The sequence below is a fragment of the Cheilinus undulatus genome, linkage group 20, assembly GCF_018320785.1.
Source record: "Cheilinus undulatus linkage group 20, ASM1832078v1, whole genome shotgun sequence".
Lineage (NCBI taxonomy): Eukaryota > Metazoa > Chordata > Actinopteri > Labriformes > Labridae > Cheilinus > Cheilinus undulatus.
In genome coordinates, this window is record NC_054884.1 from 38,079,075 (window position 1) to 38,107,045 (window position 27,971).

Sequence of the window (27,971 nt, forward strand, 5' to 3'; positions counted from 1 at the left end):
AGTAGAAAAACCTGCTACTATCATGGACAAGTCAGATTTTTCTAATGTCTCCCTGGCAGACATTTTAATTTAGTTTCAAAAAAGTTTGGTAAAATTTAAATAGTAAACATAATGAAATGATCATCAAATCAAATCTCATAACCTCAAATCTCATAAATTATAGGCTACATGGTAATCAATTGCATCTCTACCTGCTTGGTATGATCTGCCTCCTGAAAGCGCAATGAGTAGCTGACAGATCTGTCAATCAATCAGCACTCCCCGCCCCCTGACTCAACTCTCACGAGCCAATGACAGCGAGGTTTACTGACACAAACTTACCGTAGTGTGTTGGTGGTTAGCTGGTAAATTAGCATGTCCAAACGATCGAAATTATCTTCATGCGAGCACAGGAAGGGCATTTTTAAAGGAGGAAGGACTTCTGAAGCGAAGAGAGAAGTTTTTGAGACTTATTTTACAGTGAATGTCAGAGGGAATACTGAATACTCAGACGTTAGCAGGTGCTAGCTAGCCACGGACAGGTGCTAGCCAACTGGCAGGTGCCTAACCGTTTCTAGAGAGCAGTTTATCTTTCAGACTGATTCAGAAATCACCATCTCAGCAGTTTAATGGAACAGAACAGACATAATGGACTTCTAATGAACTGTACAGAGGACCAGCTGGCTCAGAAAACTGAAGACTTGGTGAGGTCGCCAGTAAACGTGTAAAGGTAGGCCTCATCTCACCTGTGATCGCCTGTGATAAAATCAGAGCAATACTCTGCAGTCCTGCTTGTTTGGGAGGATAGAGGTGCTCCTATAGAGCTGCTGTTTGTGTTGTCCAAAACCTACTGTACAAGTTTAAATCAGGTTATCAGAATTATTGTGCAAAGCTGTTATTTTTCTATGCGTTTAGTACATCAACTATAGTGTTTACTATTTCAGCACCTCTGTGTTGCAAAAGCGTGTTTGCATTTTAATTTTGACCTGCTGTCATCGTTTTGTTGTTTCTTGTGCAGCTTTAATGCTTCAAGCTTAGCAGACACTGGTGCTCCTCATTGTTGGCATCAAAAAATACATGTAGCTACATGTTTTTAAATTGTTGTTGGAGTTTTCCTCTAAATTACGGAAGCCTACTCCCGCCAAATAGAGGAGAAAAAAGGTGAAAGTAAGGCATTTCTTGAAAGAAAAATCCTAAGTCTTAATTATGTGATAAAAAGTCATAATTATGAGATAATAAGTCAAAATAATGAGATAAAATTGTTACATAAAGATCATAATTATGAGAGGAAAGTTGAAATTATGCAATAAAAAGTCAAAATTATGCAAATAAAACTCATAATTATGAGATAAAAAAGTAATAATTCTGAGATAAAAAGTCAAAATTATAAGATAAAAGTTAAAATTATGACATTAAAGTCATAATTATGAGATAAAAATCAAAATGATGAGATTAAGAATCAAAATTATGAGATTAAAAATCAAAATTAGGCAATAAAAAACTATAATTATTAGATGGTCATAATTATGAGATTAACGTCATAATTATGGGATGGAAAGTCATAATTATGCAGTAAAACATCACAATTTTGAGATAAAAAAGACACAACTATGAGAAAAAAGTCAAAAGATGTGATAAAAATTTGATATTAAAGACATAATTATGAAAGAAAAAGTCAAAATTATGAGATTGGAAATCAAAATTACTAGATAAATGTCATAATTATGAGAAAAAAGTCGAAATAATGTTTTGAAAATAATGAGATAAAAGTCATAATTATCAAATAAAAGTTAAAATGAGATTAAAAAACTAAATGATGAGATCAAAAGTCATAATTATGCGATAAAAATCAAAATTATGAGATAGAAATTATGGCATAAATGTCTTAATTGTTAAAGAAAAGTCGACATTATGCAATAAAAAAAATCATAATTATGAGATAGTCATAATTATGCAATAAAAGTCCTTATATGAGATAGGATAAATGTCATAATTATGCAATAAAGCCCTTGCAGCTATGTCCAGTACAGGATCCTGCCCACTTTATTGCAGTGGCCTCTGATGGACAGATGACCAATATTGACCCTATGCCTTGCTGCAGAGATTTCTCCAAATTCTCTGAAACTTTTTACAATATTATAGATTATGGGATATTCATATTTAAAATCTTTGCAATTTTATGTTGAGGAACATTTTCTGAAATTATACTAAAATTTTTAGGAACAGTTTTTATTCAGATTGGTGAGTCATCTTTACTTCTGAGAGTTCCTGTCTCTCTAAAGGCAAGCTTAGCTATGCTGAGACATGAATCAGCCTGCCTGAACTAACATGCTATGCTTGATTTTTCCAATAGGAATAAAATAACACTTAATGAATATATAAAATCAAATGCTCTTAATGGCATCAGATTTATTGTGTTACTGTTGAAGCTCCTACTTTAATGTCTTTGTGGGCTTTCAGGTGAAGATATACATACTGGATATACACAGATACACTTTGTTATATCTGAGTGTTTGCAGTGTCAAACAGTGAGCAGACCAAATGTGGGGTCTTGTGCTCCAAGAACAACCCAAACAGAACCATTTCATAACATCTCCACTAGAATATCTGTAGTTTTGACTTTGTTTAGGTTAAAAATGTTTCTAGTGTTTTTCCCTGTGCCGTTGACCTTCAGAGAGGAAACTACTCCTACAAACGTAAACATGGAGGTGAAAGAGAACTTACTACATAATGTCAACATTTCAGAACATTTTAAGCCCTGATATTTGTGTGTCAGAAGCCAAAATAATCACTATGCACGCCTACATTATGCTTTCTTCTGTTTTACAAAGCTTCTGTGAACTTTCTGACCCACAATCCTCTGCACCGCAGAGTTATGCAACTTTATCTGGCAAACAGCAGCAGTTTCTTCATCTTACACTCGCTGTTGTTTTTAATATTCAAATTTTGTTCTTTGGACTGCGTTGGTGGTCAAAGTTCATGTTACTATAACGTAGTATGACTTATTTATATAAGAGCAGTTTTACTGCATCACTCTCTGCTGTAAAACAGAGACTCTATGGAGTGGAAACAGGTCCTTCTCCTCGATCTGATCTAAGAATTACAGAACAGAAGAGACATACGGCAGAAAGCTGGGCTATTACTTGATTCTTTATTCTCAAAATTAAAATAAAAACAGACAATGTCGTCCATAAAATCACATTATGACACAGATTTGACTGTAAGTCAGCACATATCGTTGTCATGATTCACTCAGAGTTACACTGATAGAGGTTTAGAGGCTTTTATAGTTGACATTTAAAGACAAACCAATAAGAAATCTTTGCTTGCAGACATGGTAGTTTGACACACTTCTATCAAACATGACAGTTCTGTTGCATAACTTCATCCATTACACCAGTTATCCTGTTTGGGATCACAGAGGTGGGCAGGGACGAGCCGTCACTAGGGGGTAGATGGGGTCCACTATGGACTGGCCACTAGCCAATCACAGAGCTGACACATGGAGACAAACAGCCAATCACAGTCTCGCCTACAGACAATTTAGGGCCAATCCCATTTCTACCCCTTAGCCCTCATCTTCGCCCTTCCCCTTGGTTTTGCACGTTCACGTCAGCCAGGGCTAAGTGCTACATCACTGATCATCAACTGGCGGCCTGGGGGCCACATCAGGCCCCTAATATCCTCCCATCCAGCCCCCAGAGCATCACCAAATTCAGGTCATGTGCAGAGGAGAAGATATGTTCTGGTGTTTTCTTTTTAAAGTAAGCTCCTAAGAGTTACTAAAATAAGTCCAAAAACAACTGAGATTGAAACAGTTTCATTAGGAATGACTTTAATTACACCTGTCAGCCGGTACTAGCAAATATGATGCATGTTAAACTCAGATTCATCAATCCATTCCTGATAAAACTGTAATTTTCTGTGTCAATTTTTTGCTTCATGAATATTCAGCTAAAGTATATCAGTCGCCCCCTGGTGGCTGGCTGTGGTAAATAGGGCTGGTCTCACTGTTAAGAGCCTAATGATTTCATGTATTTGAGAGAAAATGAAGATATTTAAACAAAAATATGTTAATGAAACCATTTTTAAAATATATTTATATATATATAAATAATTATTTTTTCACAAAAAAAGTCATTTTTTATGTATGAAAGCCTGTTTTGCTTTCACATAGAGTTTCACAAACTCCAAGCAGGCTTTCTTGTGTCTTGCACTGAGGAAAGGCTGCTGTTTGCCACTCTGCCATAAAACCCAGATCACTGGAGGGCTGCAGTGATGCTCAGAGTCACCCTTTTCCCCAATTGCTCAGTTTGGTCCTGCTTGTACCAGACTACTTCCCCCTCAGAATTCTGGAGGCCTCTGTTTTAGTTCATAAAAGTCCTCACATTTTATTATTTACTTTTAGTCCAAGCATTTATTTTCTTTCCTAAATCTGGTACCAAATCATGGTAGTGTGTTCTCTGCACCCTGCCAAACCTGGGGTCCCTGCTTTCTACAGCTGAGAGGCAGAATAGCTACAGCTGCATTGTTTACTGACAGATTTAAGTGGAGAAATATCACGGATTTTGAATGTCAGACGAAAACTAAATTACATCTTAGTCTATTTTTTGTCATCTTGACGAAAACTAAAAATTTTTTTGTCAGTTTTAGCCATCACAGATCTGTTTTTGTTAGTCTTAGTCTAGTTTTTGTCATGGAAAAAAGGCTGTCGACGAATAGTTTTAGTCATAGTTTTAGTCGACGAAATTAACACTGCTATGCTCTTGGGAACCTTCAGAGCAGCAGAAATGTTTTCAGCTGTGAGGCCTTCTATAGAGAGGTGTGCGCCTTTCCAAATCATGACAAACCAATTTAATTTAGCACAGGTGGACTCCAATTTAGGTGTAGAAACATCTCAGCAAAGATCCAGAGAAATGGGAGGAACCTGAGCTAAATTTAGTGTTTTTGCAACATAGATGCAATAAGTCAGATTTTTATTTTTAATAAATCTGCAAGAATTTCTTAAATTGTGTTTCCACTTTGTCATGATGGGATACTGAGTGTAGATTAATGAGAATAAAAATGAAAATTTTCAACTGTAGTGTCAGGCTGCAACATAACAAATTTGAAAAAGGGGAAGGGGGTCTGAATACTTTTTGGATGCAGTAGATCAGGGGTGCCAAACTCAATCACAGCAGGGGCCGGATTCTGAACTTGGGTCTAACCTGAGGGCCTACCAGGGTCGATATTTAACCATAAAACGCCAACCTTATTTTTGCCAGAAATGAATTATGGGGTTTTGCGATTAAAAGGTGAAAATGAAAAGTTAAAAACTCAAAATCTGAGATAAAAAGTCTAACTTAGAAGTTTTAAAGGTAAAAAATTGACATTTAAAGTCAAAATAATGTTTTTAAAAGGCAAAATATGAGAGAGAACACTGAAACACTGAGATGAAATTCAAAATCATAGTTTTTAACAGTCAAAATATGAGTTAAACATCGAAATCGTGAGTTTCAAACATCAAAATATGAAATAAAATTAAAATCACGAGTTTTTAAGGTTATAAAATTAGATAAAAGTTAAAGTTAGGAGTTGAAAAAGGTCAAAACATGAGATGAAAGTCAAAATCATGACTTTAAAATGTCAAAATAGGCTTTAAAATTTAAAATTATTAATCTTAAAGGTAAAAATGTGAGATTAAATGTCAAAGTTATGAGATGTAAAGGTTAAAATATATAAGAAAAAGTCAAAACCATAATTTTTGGTCATAACTGTGAGACGCAAAATTGAAAATATAGAGAAAACATTAATTTTTTTCTCAGTTCCTGACTTTTTATCAAATTATTTTTACTATTTTCTTTTTGTAATTTCCATGACTCAACAAGGATAATATAAATCATCATGGTTAAGTTTACATTTTTATACTGGAGGAAATCTGCAGACCTCATACTGGTGGGTCAGTTATAATAAAAAAACATATGATCTGGTGGGCCGGGTATAACTGCACCATGGGCTGGATTTGGCCCCCGGGCCTTGAGTTTGACACCTGTGCAGTAGATATGAACTCTATTCAACTGGCTGTTAAAATCAGCGCCTGTGTCACATTTGTCCCATTTAGATTTTTATTTACAAATGACTTTCTTTATAGAAAAAAAAACTCGGTTATTGGTCCTAAATCATGGTGGAAGTAGAAATCCAAGAGATGTTTGTGTCTGTAAATTTGGACCAATAAACCACAAGAACCTGAACAGAAAGACAAGGTTTAAGATGGGTTTAAGTAATCAATCAAGTAATCAAACCTCGATCAGTGTAATCCTGGTTGTTCTATCAAACATGGCAGATGCAATCACAAAATTTCTCTTCTTGATTAAATCATCAAATAATTCTTTGTTGAAAATGCTGCTTTAAGATCTCACAGCTCATACACAATAATAATCAAACATAAATCAGAGAGCAGTGAATTATGGGAATTATGACTGTATGAACACCTTCAGTGCTACATGGATCTATTAGATTTATGGTGATTAAACAGTAACTCATACAGTACTAGGAGAAGTGTGCTTATCACTGCTGAAGCACAAATTATTCCACAGATTCGGATGATTTTTCTCTCTACTCTGCTGTGTTTCAGGATATTTATTCTCCATCATCGTCTGAAACAGCTGACTCTTCGATTATCCAAATGTGGTGGAAAAATCGCAGACTTTTCTGGTGTGTTTGACGCTGCAGCTCCAGCACGTGTTTGTACGCTGTTCCGGTGAGAAGGCAGTGTTACAGGTGAGGCTAAAAGGTGAAATACCTGATGATTGAGCTAACTGATGATTGAGCTCTTTAGATGGCTGCATTCAGGCGATGTTTCAGACCTTATGTGTCTACGCTAGGAGCCGGTTATCAGCTGGTAGACTTTCAAGGTGTGAAGGTAAGAGTTAACACCTTGAAATTCAACAGAAAATCCACAGAGAGGAACTTCAACTGCATATCACAAGCTTCTTTTGCATCTTATACTGACAATGATGAACTGCATGTCCATCACTGTTCCCCAGGATTATGAGCACATGCCTTAAATGCATGTAAAGAAAAGCCAGATTTCAATCCTTCTATGCTGAAAAATCAGATCTGAATCACATCTAGCTCTTATTTACACAGAATTATCTCTAACCTAACTCAGAGATCACTGTAGATGTGAATGGTTGCAGTTGATTTGCTGGTCATATTTCATTCTTATCTTACTGTAGAATTAATGTTAGATATATGTTGAATCACAGCTTTGAAGCTGAGGTGACAGGACGCTCCAGACGTCGACCTGCAGCTCGTTTACAGTGAGGAGGAGCTCAGTAGACTCTCCCAGGGCAGCTCAGAGCCTTCTCCAGGGAGTCGTACTGAGCTTCATCCAGCAGGGGGTCCTTCACCTCCTCGGCCTCCTCGTCATCGGACTGGGGCGGTTTGGGTGGGGCCTCCACGGCAGGCATGTTGGGTGGATTATTGCTGGAGAGAGGAAGAAGGAGAGAAAATATTTTTCTTCTTCTGGGATAACGCAGGACGACAATAACGTTTGAATAATGCCAAAGATATTTTAGACAGCAGTGGAGTATGAGGGCCATGTTTAAGAAAAATCTAAGATTCAGAGATTAAAGTAAAGCCACAAAAAAGTAAAGATGGTAATCTACCAAAAGTTATTGATTGATCAATATCTTCATTTTGAGCAAAAAGAAGAATGAAATAAGAAAATAAGAAGTTTGTCATACTTCAAGGCTAGAGTAAATAAATCATAATAATCATAAATTTGCAACATTATGAGAATAAAGTCATACAAAAATGTAATTGTATTATTTTGGGACCAAAGTTTTATAGTTTCAAGATTAAAGTTGTAAATTTATGACACTACCAGAATGAAAGAAATTTTGAGAACAAAATCCCAGATTTACAAGATTAATTTAAACAGAATATTGTTTAAATTAAACAGAATATTGAGAGCCAGGTTGCTTTACTGGTGGAGGTACGACTTGGACGCTGGGATAGGAAGGTGCGCCAGATTTGCTTACCCAGCAAACATGGCCCTAATACTCCACGGCATGAATGCATCACATCAAGCCTTTCTTTTCAGCAACAGAATTTGAAGTAGCATACATGTTTAATGGATCATGCAAAAGTAAAAAATAGGTGAGGAAGTTGTCAGTGATGTGGAAACATGCAGTACGTCCTCTTTAAATGAACAAAGATGAGGTCAGCTCACAGAAACATCACAAAAAAGATGGAAATGCTCCACAACACCCAAAGCTGACGTGACAGTGAAGCAGCTTTTAGACCAAAAATGCAGAAATGAAAAACCGCAGAGACCCTCGGTCACTTACGATGTGCTTATGTCTCTCAAAAGCGGGCGAAATCTTGCCCTGTACTGAAGAACAGAGACATCCCACCCAGTCAGCATTCAGCAGCTTCTCATATATCAAATTATCACATTATACTCTAATACACACAGAAAAACTGCATCATGATTTAGTTAACTGTTTATGCATGCAATCACTTCTAAACATGTTAGAAATACGAAACAAAAACGTTTTAGCATTAAGAATTAAAACCAATCCGAACATGACTGAGACAGCTGTGGTCTGTGGTGAAGATTTCTTTGTGAAACGTGATGTAGGATGTAATTCTCTCTAATCTGTGGACTTTTCTACCAGCAGTAGGACCAAAAGGACTCGTTTGCTCTTAGAGAGGATGTGTATATTCAATGAAACTTTTTGTGAGTAGTTGTGGTTCTCAAACTGGGACGATGGAGACGGGACATAGGGGTACAGGTGGTGTGAGCTGCCCAGGTAGGGCCTCCTCTTGACTGGTAACTCTGGTGCCACTCTGGTTCACTATCTGCATTATCCGAGGTGGGATGGTAAAACGAGAGTGGCAGATTTCATGGTTGAACGATGAAGCCAATGTGGGACTGCAGTTCCTCCAGTGTCCACATGAGACTAATAATTTGTATGTTTACAGCCTGGTTCAAAAGGATTTTGGTCCATCCTGCAGGCTACTATGAATGTCTGTATTACCAACGACACTCTAACTACTCACACATGGACTGTGCAGCTTGTCCTGCAAATACAAACAGGAAACATTTAGAACTGACTGTTCAACTCTACGTGACGGCAAATATAAACCCTTCTGCATACCATGAGTCCCTGTGGACCGTGTCTGAGACCCCCTCTTCAAGCAGAGTCAGGCTAAGCACCCTAGTATGGTATGTTAGTCTTTACACTGACTAACTAGAAGTGGCCTGGACTTTGGGGTGAAGTGCACTTAAATCTGGTCCAGAATCCACTTGAAACCACCCTGAGATGCGCTTTGTTGGATGAAAGGGCACCGTTTAAAGCATGGGTGTCAAACTCAAGGCCTGGGGGCCAAATGCAGCCCATGGTGCAGTTTTATCTGGCCCATATGTTCATTTCATATTTTAATTAGAAGTGGCTCACCCAAATGAAGTCTGCAGATTTCCTCCAGTATAAAAATGTAAATTTAACCTTGAAAATTAAAAAAAAATCCTAAGTCATAAAAATCTGAAAAAGTAGAGAGTAGAAATATTTAGATAAAAAGTCAGGAATGAGGGAAATTATTTTGTGTTTTCATTTCATATTTTCATTTTGCATTCCAAGATCATGACTTAAAATTAGGAATTTGACGTTTTATTTCATATTTTGACCTTTTTAAAATTCTAATTTGGAATTTTTCTGTCATGTTGTGACCTTTTAGATTCACAATTTTTTGTATTAAATCATATTGTGACCTTTAAGACTCCTAACTTTGACTTTTAATCCCACATTTTTACTTTTGAAACTCCTGATCTTGAATTTCATCTCATATTTTGACCTTATAGAGTCACAATTTTGAATTTTATCTTCTATTTTGACCTTTTAAACTCTTGATTTTGTATTTTCACTAACATTTTGATCATTAAACTCATGATTTATATTCTCTATCTCATATTTTTGCCTTTTAAAACCTTATTTAGACTTTTAATTTTGTATTTTGACCTTTAGGACTTATAAAATCGACTTTTTATCTCAGATTTTGAGCCTTTAAGTCATTTATTTATTTATTTAACATGGACACACAGTAACATTGATCCTGATATTTAATCATTTTGACTTTTTTTTTTTTTTTTTTTTTTTTTTAAAGAAACCTTAAAATCCTTTATCATCACTGTTTAATTTCCCCTTTAATTCATTACCTGTGAAAACATGGTTGACAGTTTTTGGTTAAATCTTGACCCTGTCAGGCCCTCAGGTTGGACCTAAATTTAGGTTTTGGCCCCTGCTGTGATTGAGTTTGACACCCCTGGTTTAAAGTCTGAGAACCACCAATAAATACTAACATGAAATCTTCTTAAAACTAGAATTTCACCTTAAATCCTTTAAAGATCAGTGGTAAGGTGGGTAGATGCTTCCTGTTGAACTCAGTGGTGGTTTGCTTGTTAATTGCTGTTTCTAAGAGTATTTAGGTGTCTGTGTATGTTATAAATGCAACACAAAAACATTCATAAAAACAGATCAAGGACATAAATATTTAAAGTCGTTGTGTTACATATAAATAATGCCCCAAATAAAAATGAAAGACAACAGGCTTCTCCAGGATAGTCAGGCATATAGATTAAAAACAAAGTGGGGTGGCACACTGGCGTTATGAAATAAATCTGGTGTGATGTACAAAGCACACAAACAGTTGATTGAAGAAGGTACCTTAGCTAGCAGCAGCAGCAGCAGGAGGAGGAAGAGGAGGAGCAGGCCGCTGGGTGCATGGCATTGGCAGCTCAAGGCGGGTAGGATACAGCAAGACTACTACAGCGCAGTAAACAAACACAAACTGTACATGTGACAAAGCTGAGGAAGGCTGCAATGCTCCAGAGGTGTCATGAGGAGAGAGCTGCTGGTTAATGCATTAAAGCAAAAGAGAGGTCCGCAGCTGGTTATCAGTGTTTGTTTGTGTTAGGATGAGGTTAAAAGGTGAGCAAAACCTTCATGGAAACATCAGATAAAATGGCTCAAAGAACTTTAGAATGAAGCTGCTTCTTATTAAACTGCTGCAAATGCTTAAAGGGGACATATATTACCCTATTATAATTATCATTATTTATAAACACAGGCTATAATGTTTTTTTAAACTGTAATAATCCTCCCACCACAAGAGGTCGCTGTAGCGTCAGTTAATGGCTGCTGCCTTCCTGTTTGGCACTTCACCAGATGTAAACATGAGAAGCAGCGGTGGGTTAGCGGTTAACATGTAGCAGGAACAGCGCGGTATGACTTTTTTTTTAAGTAGTAAATGGAAATAAAGTGGAATGTAGGCTGCCAAAGGCACGTGTAACTACTAGGGCTGAACGATTTGGGAAAATAATCAAATTGCATTTTTTTTTTACCCAATATTGCGATAGCGATTTAGATTATTTCTTAAATTCCTCATCTCATGTATTTTCAAACAAAAATAAACAATAATTCTAAACTAAAGCCAACACAACTTTAGATTAAACTAGAGCTGAACAATTTTGAAAAAATATGTGATTGTGATGATTTTGACTCATTTTGCAATTTGATATGAACCGTTGAATTAATGGGAATGATAATTTCATATAATTTGTATCTTAAACAAGAAAACATACAGTGCTTAACAAATTTATTAGACCACCCTAACCCTAACCAAAGTAAGGTTTAAGACACAGCTGCCCTAAATTAACAGTGTTGGTAATTACCAAAATCATCTTTATGTTTCTGCAATGGTTAATACACCAATATGTAGAAGCTCTTTAACCCAAATGATATTTTTAATGCTAAAATATAATTATTATTGTTATCCATGAATCTTCAAATTTACTGATTTACAAAAAACTGAAAAAATAGTAAAGCACATTATTATTTCTTGATTAATATGTCAAATTATACTAAATTTCTGAAACAGAAAAAATAGTTTCAGTGCTTGAATGTTATGCTTGATTAATTTCTGACTTCTCAGAGAAGCCCAGTGAGCCAGCTCAAATTTGGGTGAATTCAGTTTGAAATTCCTCATTCCTGTTCAAAATGGAAAAATGTGGAGAGCTCACTGAAAATGAAAGAGCCCACATTAAAGCACTGCAGGAATTTGACTGTTTTCTAGGGATTTTGTCTTCTTTAGACTAGCCGGTTAAATGAAATTTAAATGAGCATTTAGCTGAATACGGAAGTAGATGCTTAGAAATATCCTTAACGATTAATACCTCATTTTGTCTTGTTGCTCTGATCGGTCCATCGTGAATGTGACAGAACATTTGTCTAATCACCATGTAGGACATTTTTAAAAAGTTCTGCCTTTCCCACATGCTTTGCATTGGAGGTCTCCCACAGAGTGTGAAATATATCCATGCAATAGATTTATGAAACAACCTATCTGGCGTGTCAGGTTAGCAGATCGCTGCACAGAGAAAAGTTGAGTAAAGGAGGATGACTGACTCCCAGCAGCAGCAGATGAGCTAACAGTCAAAGGTCTTAGATTTCAGTTTTTTCATATTTACAGTGCTGGTGTGCTCAATTATAAGCCTTCAAAGTTTCAATATGTGGCATTAATTACAGTCATCCTGTCATGTATTTTAATGACAATCATTTGATAATGATCGCTCATGATCAATCATGAAAAGATAATTTATCAAAAGAAAACAGAACAAAAGAGGCAGAATTCCTTTAAACTGGCTTTTAGGATTTAGATTATTGGAACTAAAATCAAACCAGCAGAAACAAATTAATCATTTCCATCTGAATAAATTTATTTCATACTGTTCAAAGTGAAAATTCATCGTACATTTGAGGCCATCAGTGTTGCACCTTACATCCTTGAATTCTCTGTACAATATCCTCTTTATTTTTAGTTTTTTTTTTTTTTACAACAAAAAGCTTCAAAATAAAAGCATCACTGGATGCAGGAGGGAATCTGGCCACAGCAGGTTGGTGTGCTATCTCTGCGGGGACAGCAGTCATACCTTGGACTTATTTTAGTGGAGAAAGAAGAAACACTGGCAGCTTTCAGCTGTTTGCTCTCGACTTTTGTCTCTAAATTCATCAAAACACAGACAGGGAAAAACAGGGTCGGCAAAGCTTAGGGGGGAGGTAAGTGTTAGGTTAGAGACAGAGGGAGAGAAGGGGGAGCAAAGACAGCAGACATCTGCACAGAGAACGTTTGGACACTGAGCAGGAGGTCAGACTTGGTCAAAATCTAGCTCAGGCTGGCTACAGACTAGATGATTGTTGGGGGGGAGCGGCCTGATTAAAGACGCCTCAGAGTCACAAAGTCAATGATCTTCGAGTGTGTGGTGTCATTTAGCTTCAGTATTAAAGTCCAGTATTAAACCCTAATTATCAGCATGTTTGATGCATCATTAACAGGATATTGTAGGTACTGTTTAAGCTCTCAGACCGAGCAGATAAAAATGACCTTTAGCCTATTATCGTGTGTGGAGTTCAGCAGGTTATAATAGATGAAACTGGTCAAAATGTCTGTGGTCTGACATTCAGAATTAATCTAGTGTGCAGCCAGACTAAGTCAGGATTTTTCCCCTCAGAAGAAGCTGATCAGAAGCGGTCACTTTCTAACAGATCTTCAGAAAGACTCAGCCTCATTTCACACTAATTTGAAGAAAAATATAAAAATTTGAACACTTGACCGAATCAAATATTTAGACCTCAGCGTTAAAAAGGACTTGGATGAGAATTCTAGAAAGCCTCATCAGATAAAGCAGAGATATAAGCATAAAACATGAAGGTTAGTAAAGACAGGCACTAACTGGATCAACGCACAGACAAGCAGACCAGCGTCTTTATTCAGCACAGAGATTCAGACACACACTTCTTTATCCATAAAACATGATGCTTTTTACTCACGGTGGTATTAAAATCAAGCCTTTATTTGCAAAGACAACAGTACAGAAAGGCTGAATGAGGGTTCAACATCAAATCAACTCCTCTCCCCGTCACGGCTGCAGAGACTCTCCTTTAGTGTGAGATTAACCCTGGATCAATTTGGTGCAGTCTGATGTATATGACCCTGTTTGGTTATCTGAACACTGTTCTCATGCCTCATTTGAATCTCTGAGTCCAGAAGTTCATCAGCATTTACACAGACACATCTACAATAGGAGGCATTACAATAAGTCTGAACTTTAAGTAAAAGATCTCAAGGCTGCAAGGGAAAGAGCTCTAGAAAGTTTGTTTGCAGCAGGTTAAGCAGTATCAGCTGTTTTTCTTTCATGCATGAACAATAGTTCAACTTATGACTATACCTCTAAAAAGCAAGTGAGGAAAAGATAATTTTCCAATAATTCAGCCCTGGAAATTATAAAATGATGCTTTTTTAAAAGAAATGAAAGGCCATAAAATAGAGCAATGTTTTTGTGCTGAATTAGACCAACAGTTCAAGTTGAAACGGGGGGGGGGGTTACACTTAATCGTTTCTATTATGCATTGATGAACATAGTCAACAATGGCTGCTCCTACTATTTTAAGAATGAAGAATGTAGAGCATACTCGATGTGTACGAAAAACAGTTTGAAAGGTTTCAAACACAGCCTACGTCTCACATGTATGCATGCAAAATAAATCTGCAAGGAGCAATGACGCCGGAGCTTAGATGCCATATGCAAACTGTGATATGCATATGAGCTGTCTCTTTAATTGCAATATATCCAAACCATAAATGGCTGCACATTCTCACAGGACAGAAGCTGAAGGTAAATTTGGGGAACTTTGCAAAGTCGATGGATTTCCCAAAGTCCATGTCCATCACCAGGCTGATCCATCTTGCAAAGCTTCAAACTGATTCACTTGCTCCTAATCAGAGAATAATCAGACCTATTGGCATCATTTGAGAAGAAAGAGGTGGTAGCTGTGGGCGGAGTTTAGTTGAAGAGACTGCAAGCCTGTAAATAATGGCAGCTGATGAGGAGACAAGTGTGGATGCAGCTTTAGCAGCAGTTTTCTGAACATTTCCTTATTAAAAGCAGAGCAGAACCCCACTGAAGGCTTTTCTTGATGGATAATTTGTTTTTACTCTTCTCCTGATTGGTTTAGACAAGAGTTTAGATTACACACTGGCTCCACTGATAGTGAACAACAATAACAGTTGCCTGTTGAGCTAGTGTTATTTGGTTTACTACGCTGCAACAGCACATGCCCAGTAGGCCAAATATCGTGTTCTGATTGGCATAGGTGGGTTAGCAGTAGTCAAAGGTAGGCTCCTGCCTCATAATCCAACAGTCCTTGACATAGAGTCATAGCAGAAGTGCATCAAATAGGTAAAAACCTACTCTCAGTGGTTAAGATGTGTATTCTGAATGTAAACAAGGGGTTAAAAAAAGAATAAATAGCATCACAATTAGTGATGCACGATAACTATTTTTTTTTAACCCAATACCGATAACCGATAATTTCCTACTCCTGATGGCCGATAACCGATAATAACCAATATTTTTTTTTTCAATTGTTGGTTTAACAAAAGAAGTTTATTTGATGTTTTTATGCACATCTGGGGGTAAGAAGGGGTTAATATGTAGTGAGCAAAGATATTTAGAACAAATTTCAACTAATATCACTTGTGTTTTTCAAAAAACAAAGAACTTTTCTGACTTTATAACTGTTATTATAGTTAATTTTTTTAGTTAAACATTTGTGTACCAAGTACAACATACACAAACAACTGACAGACGGTTTTCCCCCATAAAACCAAATGATAACAGGCTGTTATGCTTAACAAATGGAGATATTTGGGGGTTTGTTTTTTTTTTTTTTTTTTTTTTTTTTTTTTTTGCTTAAGCCAGAATAAAGCAAGCTGACGTTTTACATAAAGATTAAGAATATGCACTGACATAAGTCATATCAGAGATAGGTTAAGAATGTAAAGTACAGCGTGGTCTGTGGCTAACTTCTGTTCATAACGTCGATCAGACTGAATGAAACCACATCAAACAGAGCGGGCAGGTACACGCCTATGAAAGTAGCGATGGATCAGGAGACTGTCAGACTGATTTTGCTGTAACGTTGCGCTTTATGGCTCTTGCAAGCTTTCTGCAGTTTTCAATGCCTGCTAATGCCCGCGGCTGAGGCTAGTGGCTGCTGCCGCTTTGTTTTAACGTTGTTGGGGTGATGACTCTTAAGTGACTTATAAGATGCGTCGAGGACTTCTTTCTACTCTTTGCAACCTTTGCAGGGCAAATTCTACGCACACGGTCGTGTTATCCTCCCTGTAAATACTGAATAATGCCACCGTGTTGTTAGCATTTTAGCACAGGGGCTGTTACTTTGGTGCTTTAATAGCAGGTCATGTACTGCGGCGCCACCTGCTGTTTCGGAATGTGTAGTCTCGTGAGAAAGAAAACAAATGCCAGCACTGCCATGCTGACAAAAATATAAATGTTATCGGGCTCGTTGTAATGATATCGGACCGATAAGAATGAAGTTATAATTTCCTGTTATCGGCACCCCTAATCAAAATAGATTCTGTAGTGATGGGTTGTTAGTGAATGAGCCGGTTCAAGGAGTCGACTCTCTGACACAAACGATAAGAGCTGGATCCCGTTTGAGAGCCGTTTATATTATCATAACCATCATTATTATTATTTTTATATAGACTGTGTGTGTCCATGTGTTATTTGATTGATTAGTAAGGTTGATATTTTATCCTCTACAGGCACACGATGCATTTAGGAGTCGTGTTTCCTAGTGTGTCTTTAATGTCTTATTTCAGGTGTGTCATACAGCCCAGCCAAAGAGCAGATTTCGTGTAACTCACAAGGTGTTTTGGGGGAGACAGTAGATTTTAAAAAACAATTACATGATATATTCATCAATTTAAAAATTGAGCACAGTTGGAGTAAAATACCTGCTCAAATATCAATCATATGTTATGGTATTGCTAAAATTGGCAGGTCAGGTGAAGCCAAATTGGTACCTGAATGAAGAGCCGTTTGGGATTCGAAAGAGCCGGCTCTTTTTGCTGAGCCGAGCTAAATGAGTTGGATCACTGAAAAGAGCTGAAATTCCCATCACTAAGATTCTGATACCTAAAAAAGTCCCTTGCTGGGACTCCTAGCCCCAACAGGAAGGTCCAAACTCCTCAAAAAGATCCAAAAAACACACCTTACAATAAATTAATACATGAAATATCATGTTTTTAAGTCTCAGGTGCAGTTTTTTGAGGGGTCCTGGGCTGGAGAGTTTGGGAGCTTCTGGATTATTGTGCGGTAAAATGGCATGCAATAACAAAAATCAGATTTTTGTCAGAAGAATGGATATAGCACCAATATTCTTCTAGGTTCCACCCAGCTTAGAGTAATTTAAGTATTGCGCCAAAGACAAGCTGATGAAGGATGTTGGCTATTTCGGATTTGAGTATATCCTGTACTTCTCTGGCTCTTTTTCCTGAAAAGAGAACCTTATAAATAGTTCATTTACTCACTAAGATTGCTTTTAGCTATATGGAGAAGAGCTTTATATTAGTGTCTGTCTGGGGCCTCTAAATTACTAAAACCACGGCTTGTAATGAATGTGACGGAGAAACAAACACCATCTATGGGGTGTTGCCCCAGTGGAGATGCATCCCATGCTATGGATAAATGAAACAGCCTCCCCAGTGTTTTCAGTTATATATTTAGCATTTTGAGCACAACTTGGTCATTTCCAGCACCAAAAACCAACTCAGAGCCTTGCATGTCATTCAGGTTTGAGGGACAGTTGAGCCCATTCAGCCTTAGTTTGATATTCACACCACAATAGACACCGAAAACAGCCGGGTCTGTGAGTCTGAGCACAGCGCCGCTCCGTTAGGAGGCTGGAGAAGAAGTTTAAAAGGCCGATACTTGAATACAGTACAGTCAGTGTAACAGGAGCTGTGTTTACAGAAAGTCAGAGATAGAAACTACTTTCATAAGGTGCATTTTCTCATAGATACTGTCAGATAAACATCTCTGTGTGGCACATCTATGTACAGTAAACATTCCTGTGTTTCATAAGTTAAAACATTTACAATAGCTGTTCACTACTCGTGATACATTGCCTCTCTTCTCAGAGGAATACAAAACCTCACAGCATGAAAAGGTAAAATTACTGTTATATACTGAAAGACCCAGTAAAATATTGATTGTAATGTCTTTTTTTACAATATGAAAATCCTCTTTAGGATCAAAACCTTTAATTTCACACCCTGATTTACATATCCTTTACATTGTCATTCTGATGGAGTGCACATTTGTGAAAATCTGGTCCATTTGGTGGAGAAATATAATCCCCAGAGATATAGAAAAGAAATGTACATGCATGAAAGACAAGCAAAAGATAGGTTTTCCTCAGAGAAAATGTCCAACATCGATTATAAATACGCAGAGTCCGTTTCGTTGTAGTTCGGCTCGGCATGGCTCAAGGCTTCACCAGTGGTCCGGTGTCACTGCCAGCCACACAGACAGGATTTAAGGAGGAGGGACGGGGATCACAAGGGGGTAAGGATAGGGAACAAGTCTCTGTCTTGCATTGATTGGCTCAGGGGGAGTTTATTGCCGTTAGAGGGAGGTAAAGGGGAGGAAGAAGAGCGGGGAAGGATGAGAGGATGGGTCAGTTGAGAGAGCAGCGACGTGCCTGTCCTATTGCATCGTCTCGCTGAGTCTGTGCCTGTCTGTCTGTCTGTCTGTCTGTCCTCACACTGTGGAAATCAATTTTCCCTCTGTGGAACTGTGGACAAAGAGAAGGAGAGGCTTCCAGGAGGGCTGGTTCAGGAGAAACAGCAGCAAACACAACCAGGACACACAGGAACAACGTCTGGCCTCCATCATGACAAACAAACCCCATAGTCTGACTGATCTGACTGTTCAGAGCTAAAGTCCGGTGTTTTTAATGATTATTAATGATCAATACATTTAAAAAGTCTTCTAACTGCTCCAGAAGATCATCTCTGCAGTCAGCTGTGAAATGGGCTCAACAGTGACCAAACACTTCTTTCAGCGGCGCCTGTTCTAGGAGTAAATTTCCCCATTCAAATCCTACATTGAAATTTCAGTAAATCTTTTTAATCAGTTTTTTTATTCCCAGAGCTTCACTGACAAACTAATGCAGATACTCATGATTCTAAAGCAATTTTAGAGCTCCAAACAGGATTGGAAAACAGAGAAAAAGGCAAAAATTTTGGGTATATTTTCTGGCAGTGAAGGAACTACACATCCCACAATCCACTGCAATTAGTGATGTTGCTACGTAAAAAATGTCACATCCGATTAAGCACAAATTATGATTTTGTTCACTTGACTAGTCTCAAGTAAGGAAAACACTCAGAAAAATGTAAAAAATTAAATATGGTAAAAAAAAAAGGAAAAACAAATAACATTTTAAATAAAATATGGGGTTATAAAAATCAGTTATTTTGTTTTCTTCATTTAATGAAATACTTGAGGAAAACCCCTTTTTAAATTTTTTTTTCCTTTGTGACCAAAATAGGGGGAAAAAAGGAAACATGGCTCATTTTTATGGTTTTTTTTTTTTTTTAATATTTTTGGTCAAAAATGAAAAAATGGAATAACGAGAGTTTCTCCCGTTTTTTGAGTCTGGTTTCAACCAGGAAATGAATCTGCTAGAAAATACACTGTGCCACCAGCTAGTAGGGGTGTAACAGTGCAGAAAAATTTCCGTTCGGCACGTACGTCGGTTTTGAAGTCACGGTTTGGTATGTTTTCGGTATGGTGATTGAGCCAGATATATAAAATTTAATTTGAATTTTTAAATTAAATTGTATTAAAATAAATAGGCTGAATAAATTACATTTAAATTATAAATAATGCTGCGACCTCCCTCCAAAAGTCCTTCAATGATTAAAATATTAATAAATAAATACATTTTTGAATAACTAGGTTATTTTCATTGATGTATTGCCATATTTATACCCATTCTTTAAACACTAAAATTTCCCAACTAATTTGAATGCATCACCACATAACCGCAAGTTAGCTTGAGTAAGCAAATTAGCGTCTTTTTTGCCGATTTCAACACAGACTTCAGCACTGGATTACTTTTTTAACCTATGGGACCTACTTCAAAGTTTGGAAGATGTTTTCACAGCCCATCTTGGAGGATAAAGAGGTTAAAGCCGTGTGAAATCTGAGGATAACTTTACCTATGACACAGCTGCAGAGTCCCTCTCTCACTCCTCTGAGGCTGATAGTTGAAGGTAAAGTTAATATGATTAACAGAGCCATTGCTATACGGTTGATTTAAATGAAGCCGGTGGCTCTTCTAACTCCACACATGCCATCACTCTTCTTCATTTGTTTTTGTAACTGCTCCTTCTTCTATAATGACGGTTGCTGGCAGCTTTTAGGCTCATTGCTGCCACCTGGATTGAAGTGAGAACTCGACTCTTTTTGTTTTTTTATACTCAGACGTATTCGTCGTATTACTGCGTGCACCGAACCGTTACAACCGTTACACCTCTACCAGCTAGTGGTGAAGGTTTTAACATCTCTCACTGGCTTTCTTTCTCTCCCCTATGCTTGCTGTTGTAAATATAAGTGAATCAATGTAATTAAAATGACATTAACAAAAACAAAGTTACAGCAAGTTGAAGGTTTTAATAGTTGTTTTCTAAATTATCATCCATGATACATATAAATCTAAAAAATCAATATTTAATGCATTAACATATGGACGCCCAGCTCTGATGCTTGTCTATCCCCGTTTTAATCTGTAAGTTAGATCTGATGGATCCAAATGAACCATAAAGTCACGTTTTAGTCACAGTACATCAGCCCATCTCAAGGCTGCTGAATGAAATGATCTTCTGGAGCAGTTCAGCTTATTTTTGTCTTCATTTTCCATCCATATCCCACAAAATAAACAAAGGTAGAAAAACACCACAATTCCTGCTTTAATACTCCACTGTACATATCAGGGTTGGCTGCATAGAGTGTGAATAAATGAGAGCGTTTGAAGCAGGCGAGCTGATTAGTGATTGGGTGGGTGGGTGAAGTTAGCGGCTGAGGCTGCAGGGTGCATGAGGCGCATTAGGAGAAGCTGGGAGGTCAAAGCGTGATTATACTGTTAGAAATAAGGAAAAAGGAAACTTAAAATAAAACAAAGCAATTTTAACCACTTTAACGTTTTAAATCAGATCGCAGTCATCCCTGTTTGGATGAAACAGGACTCTAAGAGTTCAAAGAAAATAAAACTTAAATCCAGTCTTAACCGATATAAGACTTTCGTACTCTTATCACTGATGTTATAAACAAGGAGGAAGCAAACATAAAAGACCTGAAAGAAAACGACATGAAATAAAAGTAAAAGTGTGATGTTTTTGTTGGTTGTGTGTTTGTGGGTCTGGACTTCAGGCGGTTAAAGAACTGACCCCTGAACCCTTCGGCGCTCAAACCCTCACTGACTTCCCACTCACAAGCATTTCCACTTACACAGTAAAAGGAACATTTGGATCTGCTTGAGCTCTGACTGAATAAAAGCTGGTTTTTACTTTAATAAGAAAGTAGAAAATAAAAACAGAGAGTTTCTTACCTTGTGGGGAAGCGGGGCTCATACTCTTCAACTCCTTGCTGTGAAACAGGAAAATTAAAAACTGATTAGGTTTGAGCTTTTCTAAAGAAGAAGACTTTTGAAAAATCACAAGAAAACATTTAACCCATCAGGAAGTAAGTGGCTGTGATTTAGCTTCAGGAAGGATCTGGACTGCTTTTATGATGGCATCTTGGCCACTCTTAAGTTTTTCAACCTTGCAAAGTTGACAGACTGGCCAGATTTCTTGCCGTCAATGCCAGGAGTGGGCAACTGGTTATCAAGAGGGCCACATTTATTTTTTCCTCAATGTAACATGACCAAACTATAACACATTGTGGAATAGTTTCTAGTCAGTTTCACATGTTTTATTTACTTTTATTCTGTGTTTACAAATGCATTTGTTAATGCATATAAAAAGCTGTACAGAAACAATTGCAGTCGATTATATCTACCAGTCTCTTCTGCAGAGGGCTGCGTGTGGCCAGAGGGCCAACAGTTGCACACCCCGGGTCTATGCTGTAATCCAAACGGATACAAAATAGCCTTTATGTTCACACTCATTCATAATTGAATCCAGGTGTTTTAATCAGACCTACAGGTGTATATCATAATCACCGAGCCATGCAGTCTCCATCGGCAAATATTTGCAATCCTGACTGGGTCACTCTTAGGAGCTCAGTGAATTCCAGCCTGGGACTGTGATAGGATGCCACCTGTGCAACAAGTCCAGTGGTGAAATTTCCTCACTCCTAAATATTCCACAGTCAACTGTCAGTGGTATTATAACAAAGTGGAAGCCATCAAGTGGTAGGACACGTAAAATGACGGTGCAAGGTCAGTGGATGCTGAGGTGCATAGTACACAGAGGTCGCCAAAGTTCTGCACAGTCAGTCGCTACAGACCTCCAAACTTCATGTGGCCTTCAGATTAGCTCAAGAACAGTGGTAGAGAGCTTCATGGAATGGGTTTCCATGGTCGAGCAGCTGCATCCAAGCCATACATCACCAGTGCAATGCAAAGCGTCGGATGCAGTGGTGTAAAGCACGCCCCCACTGGACTCTAGAGCAGTGGAGACACGTTCTCTGGAGTGACCAATCGCGCGTCTCCATCTGGCAATCTGAAGGATGAGTCTGGGTTAGGCGGTTGCCAGGAGAACGGTACTTGTCTGACTGCATTGTGCCAAGTGAAAAGTTTGGTGGAGGGGGGATTATGGTATGGGCTTGTTTTTCAGGAGCTGGGCTTGGCCCCTTAGTTCCAGTAAAAGGAACTCTGAATGCTTCAGCATACCAAGAGATTTTGGACAATTCCATGCTCCCAACTTTGTGGGAACAGTTTGGGGATGGCCCCTTCCTGTTCCAACATGACTGTGCACCAGTGCACAAAGCAAGGTCCATAAAGACATGGATGAGAGAGTTTGGTGTGGATGAACTTGACTGGCCTGCACAGAGTCCTGACCTCAAACCGATAGAACACCTTTGGGATGAATCAGAGTGGAGACTGAGAGCCAGGCCTTCTTCGCCAACATCAGCGTGTGACCTCACCTATGCACTTCCGAAAGAATGGTCAAAAATTCCCATAGACACACTCCTAAACCTTGTGGAAAGCCTTCCCAGAGGAGTTGAAGCTGTTACAGCTGCAAAGAGCAGATGGACGTCATATTAAACCCTATGGATTAAAAATGGGATGTCACTTAAGTTCATATGCTAGTCAAGGCAGGTGAGCCAATACTTTTGGCAATATAGTTTATCTGTTCACAGAGATTCATCACAGCAATCTATAACAGCTACAGTGACCTCAGAACTCAGAAGCCACCAGATGGCAGCAGAGAAACACTGCATGAGAAAAACTGCAGCATCTTAGGAACAACCTGACAGCAGCCATAAGCATTTATCAGCAATAATGAACTGAATGACTGCAACTTCTGTGGGAAATGTTGCGATTAGGACTTCCAGTGTATGTTAAAGACATAAAAAAGGTCTTAATGCATGATCATTTGATTGTCTGATCAGCAAAACAAGCATTTTGGAACACATTCTGGAACAAATGACTGTTTAAATCTGTTATAAAATGTATAAGATATTTGAAATATGCTCTAAGAAGATATTGTATCGGTTCGCCCTCTGCAGTTCTTCAACTATGCATCAACTGTTTGCGTCGAGCTAATTCATCCTTTCTTATGTTGTCTGACCTACATATCATCCCATCAGTGCTCACTAGATGACCGCAGCATTTGAATATTATCAAATGCAGGTCGCCCTGATGACATAACCCAGTTCTCCATAAATGTCAGCAGGAAATGTTGCCATCCCTAAACGCTGCGAGACAGAAAGAACCGTTTAAGTTGTTACATGATGACTGAGCAATTAGGCATCGCCCACATGTGATGATCCAGGTGAGGCGTGGGAGGGGAGCCGGGCAGACAGAGGAGGGTTCAGCATTGCATAAGTCTACTTCTGACTTTGCCTTTTGAAATATTAACCCCACTCCCTCATAATCGCTGCCTCCTCTTTATTTCAGTCAGCTGGGCCGACGCTCGCTCTGTTATCATCTCGCCTGTCAGACGGACTTCCCTCTGAGAATGAGACAGACGGTGCAGAGGGAGAGCTCTCCAGTCTGAGCTGTGACCCATCTCACTCTCATCCTTCTGTAAACATGACAAGTGAAGCGAAGGAGAACTTATTCTGCGTTTACATAAGCTCATGTAGCGGAGTGTTCTCTGCGAGCTTTGGCACAGGAGAGCCAGTAAAGGAAGAGACAGCCTGTCAAAGCAAAGCTATTCCTGCACTTTATCTCAGGTCAGCAGCACGCAGCGAGACCAGCCTTCCAAACTTTTCTTAGATAAACAAGAGAGGATTTTTGCCTGGTTTAGTCAGCTTATGTCTGGAGACATTAACTGCAAATGCATGAATAGATCTACAGATGAGTACACAGATCCACAAAGATGTCCAATGATCAAGTATGTAGAAACACTTTTGAATCTGGACACAGTGATTAAGGGCTGAAAAACACACAAAAGTCCTCAGCTGTGGCTGAACAAAGGCTCAGTTGAAACTGACTTTTGAGGCATTTCTGTCATGAAAGCTCCAAAGATGTGGGATAAAATTCACTTATATCTTGGCGGGGGTTTTTCTGCCCTGAGCTCAGACTCTCAGGTTTACTGTGCCTTACTTACATCTGTCCAACCGCAGGAGCATGTTGCATTATTTTGAGTTTTACAATTTGGCTTGGTTACATTTGTTCAAAGAGCATAGATGTTGTGACTAAAAGTAAAGACAAAAATGCAACTTATTACTGACTAAACTTAGACTAAAACTGCAAAGGTTAAATGATTACAAATGACCAAAATACATTTTTACTGACTTAATCTAAAGTGGCTGCAAAATTAACACTGTGATGCACCTGCAAACCTCGTGACAAGTTTTTTTTTTGTTGTTGTTGCAAGGATGCTACTTGCCCAATGACAGCTGGGATGGGCTCCAGACCCCGGCGTCCCCGAATGGGAGAAGTGGTGTAAAAAATGGATGGATGGGTGTCAGAACAATGTAGACTACAGTACTACCCAGAAGACCTGTGATTGGGTCCCCTGGAGTGTCTACGACACTCCAGGGGACCCAATCCCCTGGATAAGTCAAATCTACTTGCCAACATCTGAAAATATCAAACATGCTTTTCCTCATCCATTTCTCTTTGCGCAAAAAAAAGATTCCCTGCCTTAGCGGATCCAGCTGCCATACTTCCAACCTTCTGATGTTTCATCCTTTGTCCTTTGCAATAACTGCAGCATCATCAGCTGCTGTTCATATTCATCAGCTCCAACATAATACACTCTGCTTGAGTTGCCATTGAACACAAACAAGGAGGAAATGTGGCAGTGGGATAGGGAACTGGCAAAAATTCCTACTTTGGCTGGAGCATTGCCGGGCAACACAGAGACACCAAAACAGAAGTTTGTGGTGCTCAGAGTGTAGATTCAATGCGTAAGTATAAACCAGGTGAAGAGGCTAGCACTGTCTCTTTATTTAAGTTTTATTTTGTGCTTTTTATGCCTTTATTACAGAGACATAGGACAGTGGACCGAGTCATAAACAGCAGAGAGAGAGAGAGAAGGGGAATGATATGCAGGAAAGAAGCCACAGGCTGGTCTTGAATCTGGGCCATCTGCTTGCATGTGGAGCTACCTAACTGATAGGACATCTGTGCCCTAGCAGTGTCTCTTTTAACCGCTTTTCTCCTCGTTTTGTCATAAACATGAATCTAAAAACATGATGAAACACTACTGGGCAAACATCCTGCGGATATCTTAAGTAATATGACTCACTCAAGACAAAAAGAGACCAGCAAGGATGGATGTAAGTAAGCCGAGGTAAGTCTGAGGATCTCTGCTTTAGAGTAATAAAACCTCCACCACAGATATTAGTGGATCTTACTACAGATCTTTCATGGCAGACAGCCAATCCAGATGCTCACCTCCATTGTTACTGATGACTTAGAATATTTCTCAGCTCTTAGAGCTAAAGCTCTTCAACTTTCAGCCACACATTTACATGTTTGTGGATCTGTGCATGCATATGTGGATGTATTCACACATTCAAAAATAGTTTTGCAACATTAAAGCGCCATACTTATGTGTCATGCGTGAACTCGTGTGGGCAGATGACAGTCTGTGAGTGTCAGTCTGCTTGTTTCAAAGGCCCCCACCTGTGAGAAGCCTGGCACTGCCACACTGTAGGGGCGTTGTTGTCTGCCATGCAGCGCAGCGGCGCTCTGTGCTGCCATACGGGAGTGGAGGCTGTAGTCGGGGACAGACAGGGACATGTCTTCTCTCTCTAGAAGGTTTCCTGTGCTGCTGCTCTTCCCGTGCTGGAGGCTGAAAACACACAGGTGCACAGAATGTGAGAAATGGTAAACACGGCGTCCAACAGCGGCACTTCCTCCTGGGTTTATATATCAGGAGTCAAAATGTAAGCTTGGAGAAGTTTACAGGGAGGATCTGCAGGGGAGCAGATCTGCCTGGAAGGTGTTTCAGCACAGAAACCAAGGTGATTCAGAGTCAGTGACAAAATGCATTTCACTTAGATTGTAAAAACAGATACAAAAAGAGGGTAAAGGTTTACAAGCATGACAGAAAAACGATAAATGCACAGCTTCCTTTATTATTCACGTCTGCAGACGTACTTGTTTACTCGAAGTTGCCTCATGGAGTTGGCATCATTCTCAGGGATCACCCTGGTGTAGGAGAACGGGAACCAGCCGCGCCTGGAGAGAGGAGGACACACAGGATATCAGATTTATAAAATTTAACTCTGCATCCTCGATTTGGTTGTCTGATGAAATCAGTAGGACTTAAGAACAATCACGCTTTGTAGAAAAGAAAAAATCCAAACTGGAGACAAATTTCTGAATAAGAGCCCCATTATTTATGCTTTTGATGCCTTCATCAACAATTAATCACCATCCTCTTCCAACAATCCTGATCATAAAACAACTAAAACAAGCTAGTAGCTTTTGATAAACTGACTTCTACTTCTGCAGAGACGTCAAACAGAAACTTTGTTTGATTGCATAATTTGTTAACTCACATCCTGTTCTTCTCATTCTCTCCATAGTGCCAGCCGTCTCGGGCCTCGGGGACCAGCAGGGTTATCACATCACCTTCGTTGAAGCTCAGCAGGGTGCTGTTGTCACCGGCAGCGTGTGAGAAGATGGCCTGGACTCGAGTTCTTCCGTTTCTCTCCAGTCCTGCTGCCATGGAGCTGGAGCGGGGCAGTGTACGGGTCTCCACTGTTGAAGATAATAAGGAAAATTAAGAATCAAAGTTGGATATGCAGTACCTTAAATACTAAATATTTCTACAGAAGAGGCACAGAAGACTCATATTTTTAATCTGCCCTGTATCTACTTCTACTCATGATTTCTCTCCATCTTTCTTAATATCATATCTCATCTTTTCCAGCTTCATCTGGCTGCTTTCTTATTAAAATTGAACAGGTGATGTAACAGATAAATGTCATTAGTCCTTCTCGCAGATTTAACCTTACAATAAAACATGAAATCTTGCATTTTGCAGACTGCATGCTGTGATAGGGTTATAATTCCTATATGTATTTACATGTCTATTTTTTCTTATTATATGAAATGCTTGGTGTTTTTCAAATGGAGTTGTGCGTAGCAGACGGGGATGTTTGCTGCACATAATTTCACTTCTTTAGAGAAAAGCAGAGCTAAAAAACAACATCTGCTCTCGGTGGACAAACATGCAGGCTCGGTGGTGTTCTGAAGAAGTGGAAAAACCAAAAACAGGCTTACTGGTGGAAAAATACAGAGCTAGAATTTTCTCAGTATAGACCTTTTACATCTCAATCTGTCCTGCTCAGCCCTGCACCCACCTGTATGGAAAAAGGGACACGGTACTGACTGCTTAATTCCCTGCAGTAATCGTCCAGACTGAGGCTTTTAATCCATGCCTGC

The 27,971-nt window shown here is 38.8% G+C and overlaps 1 protein-coding gene and 1 long non-coding RNA gene across 8 annotated transcripts in view; one reads left to right on the forward strand and one right to left on the reverse strand.

Moving 5' to 3' along the window:
* Positions 1 to 302: 302 nt before the first annotated feature.
* LOC121528439 lies at positions 303 to 27,242 on the forward strand. Its single transcript, XR_005993484.1, has 3 exons — positions 303 to 709; positions 6,593 to 6,738; positions 27,110 to 27,242. It is a non-coding gene; the product is annotated as an uncharacterized LOC121528439 (long non-coding RNA).
* baiap2b (BAR/IMD domain containing adaptor protein 2b) overlaps positions 6,749 to 27,971 on the reverse strand; it is a 161,380-nt gene continuing 140,157 nt past the window's right edge. For 3 of the 7 annotated variants that reach the window (XM_041815906.1, XM_041815904.1, XM_041815905.1), the window contains 5 exons: positions 27,083 to 27,284; positions 26,679 to 26,759; positions 26,202 to 26,370; positions 21,504 to 21,541; positions 6,749 to 7,446 (listed from right to left, as the gene is read on the reverse strand). In XM_041815906.1, the coding sequence (XP_041671840.1) occupies positions 7,293 to 7,446; positions 21,504 to 21,541; positions 26,202 to 26,370; positions 26,679 to 26,759; positions 27,083 to 27,284 (644 nt within the window). In that variant the 3' untranslated portion in view covers positions 6,749 to 7,292. Of the gene's footprint in view, positions 7,447 to 8,312; positions 8,357 to 15,751; positions 18,684 to 20,652; positions 21,036 to 21,503; positions 21,542 to 26,201; positions 26,371 to 26,678; positions 26,760 to 27,082; positions 27,285 to 27,971 lie in introns of those variants that run through there. The other 4 variants (XM_041815907.1, XM_041815910.1, XM_041815908.1 and 1 more) reach the window with 3 other exon arrangements.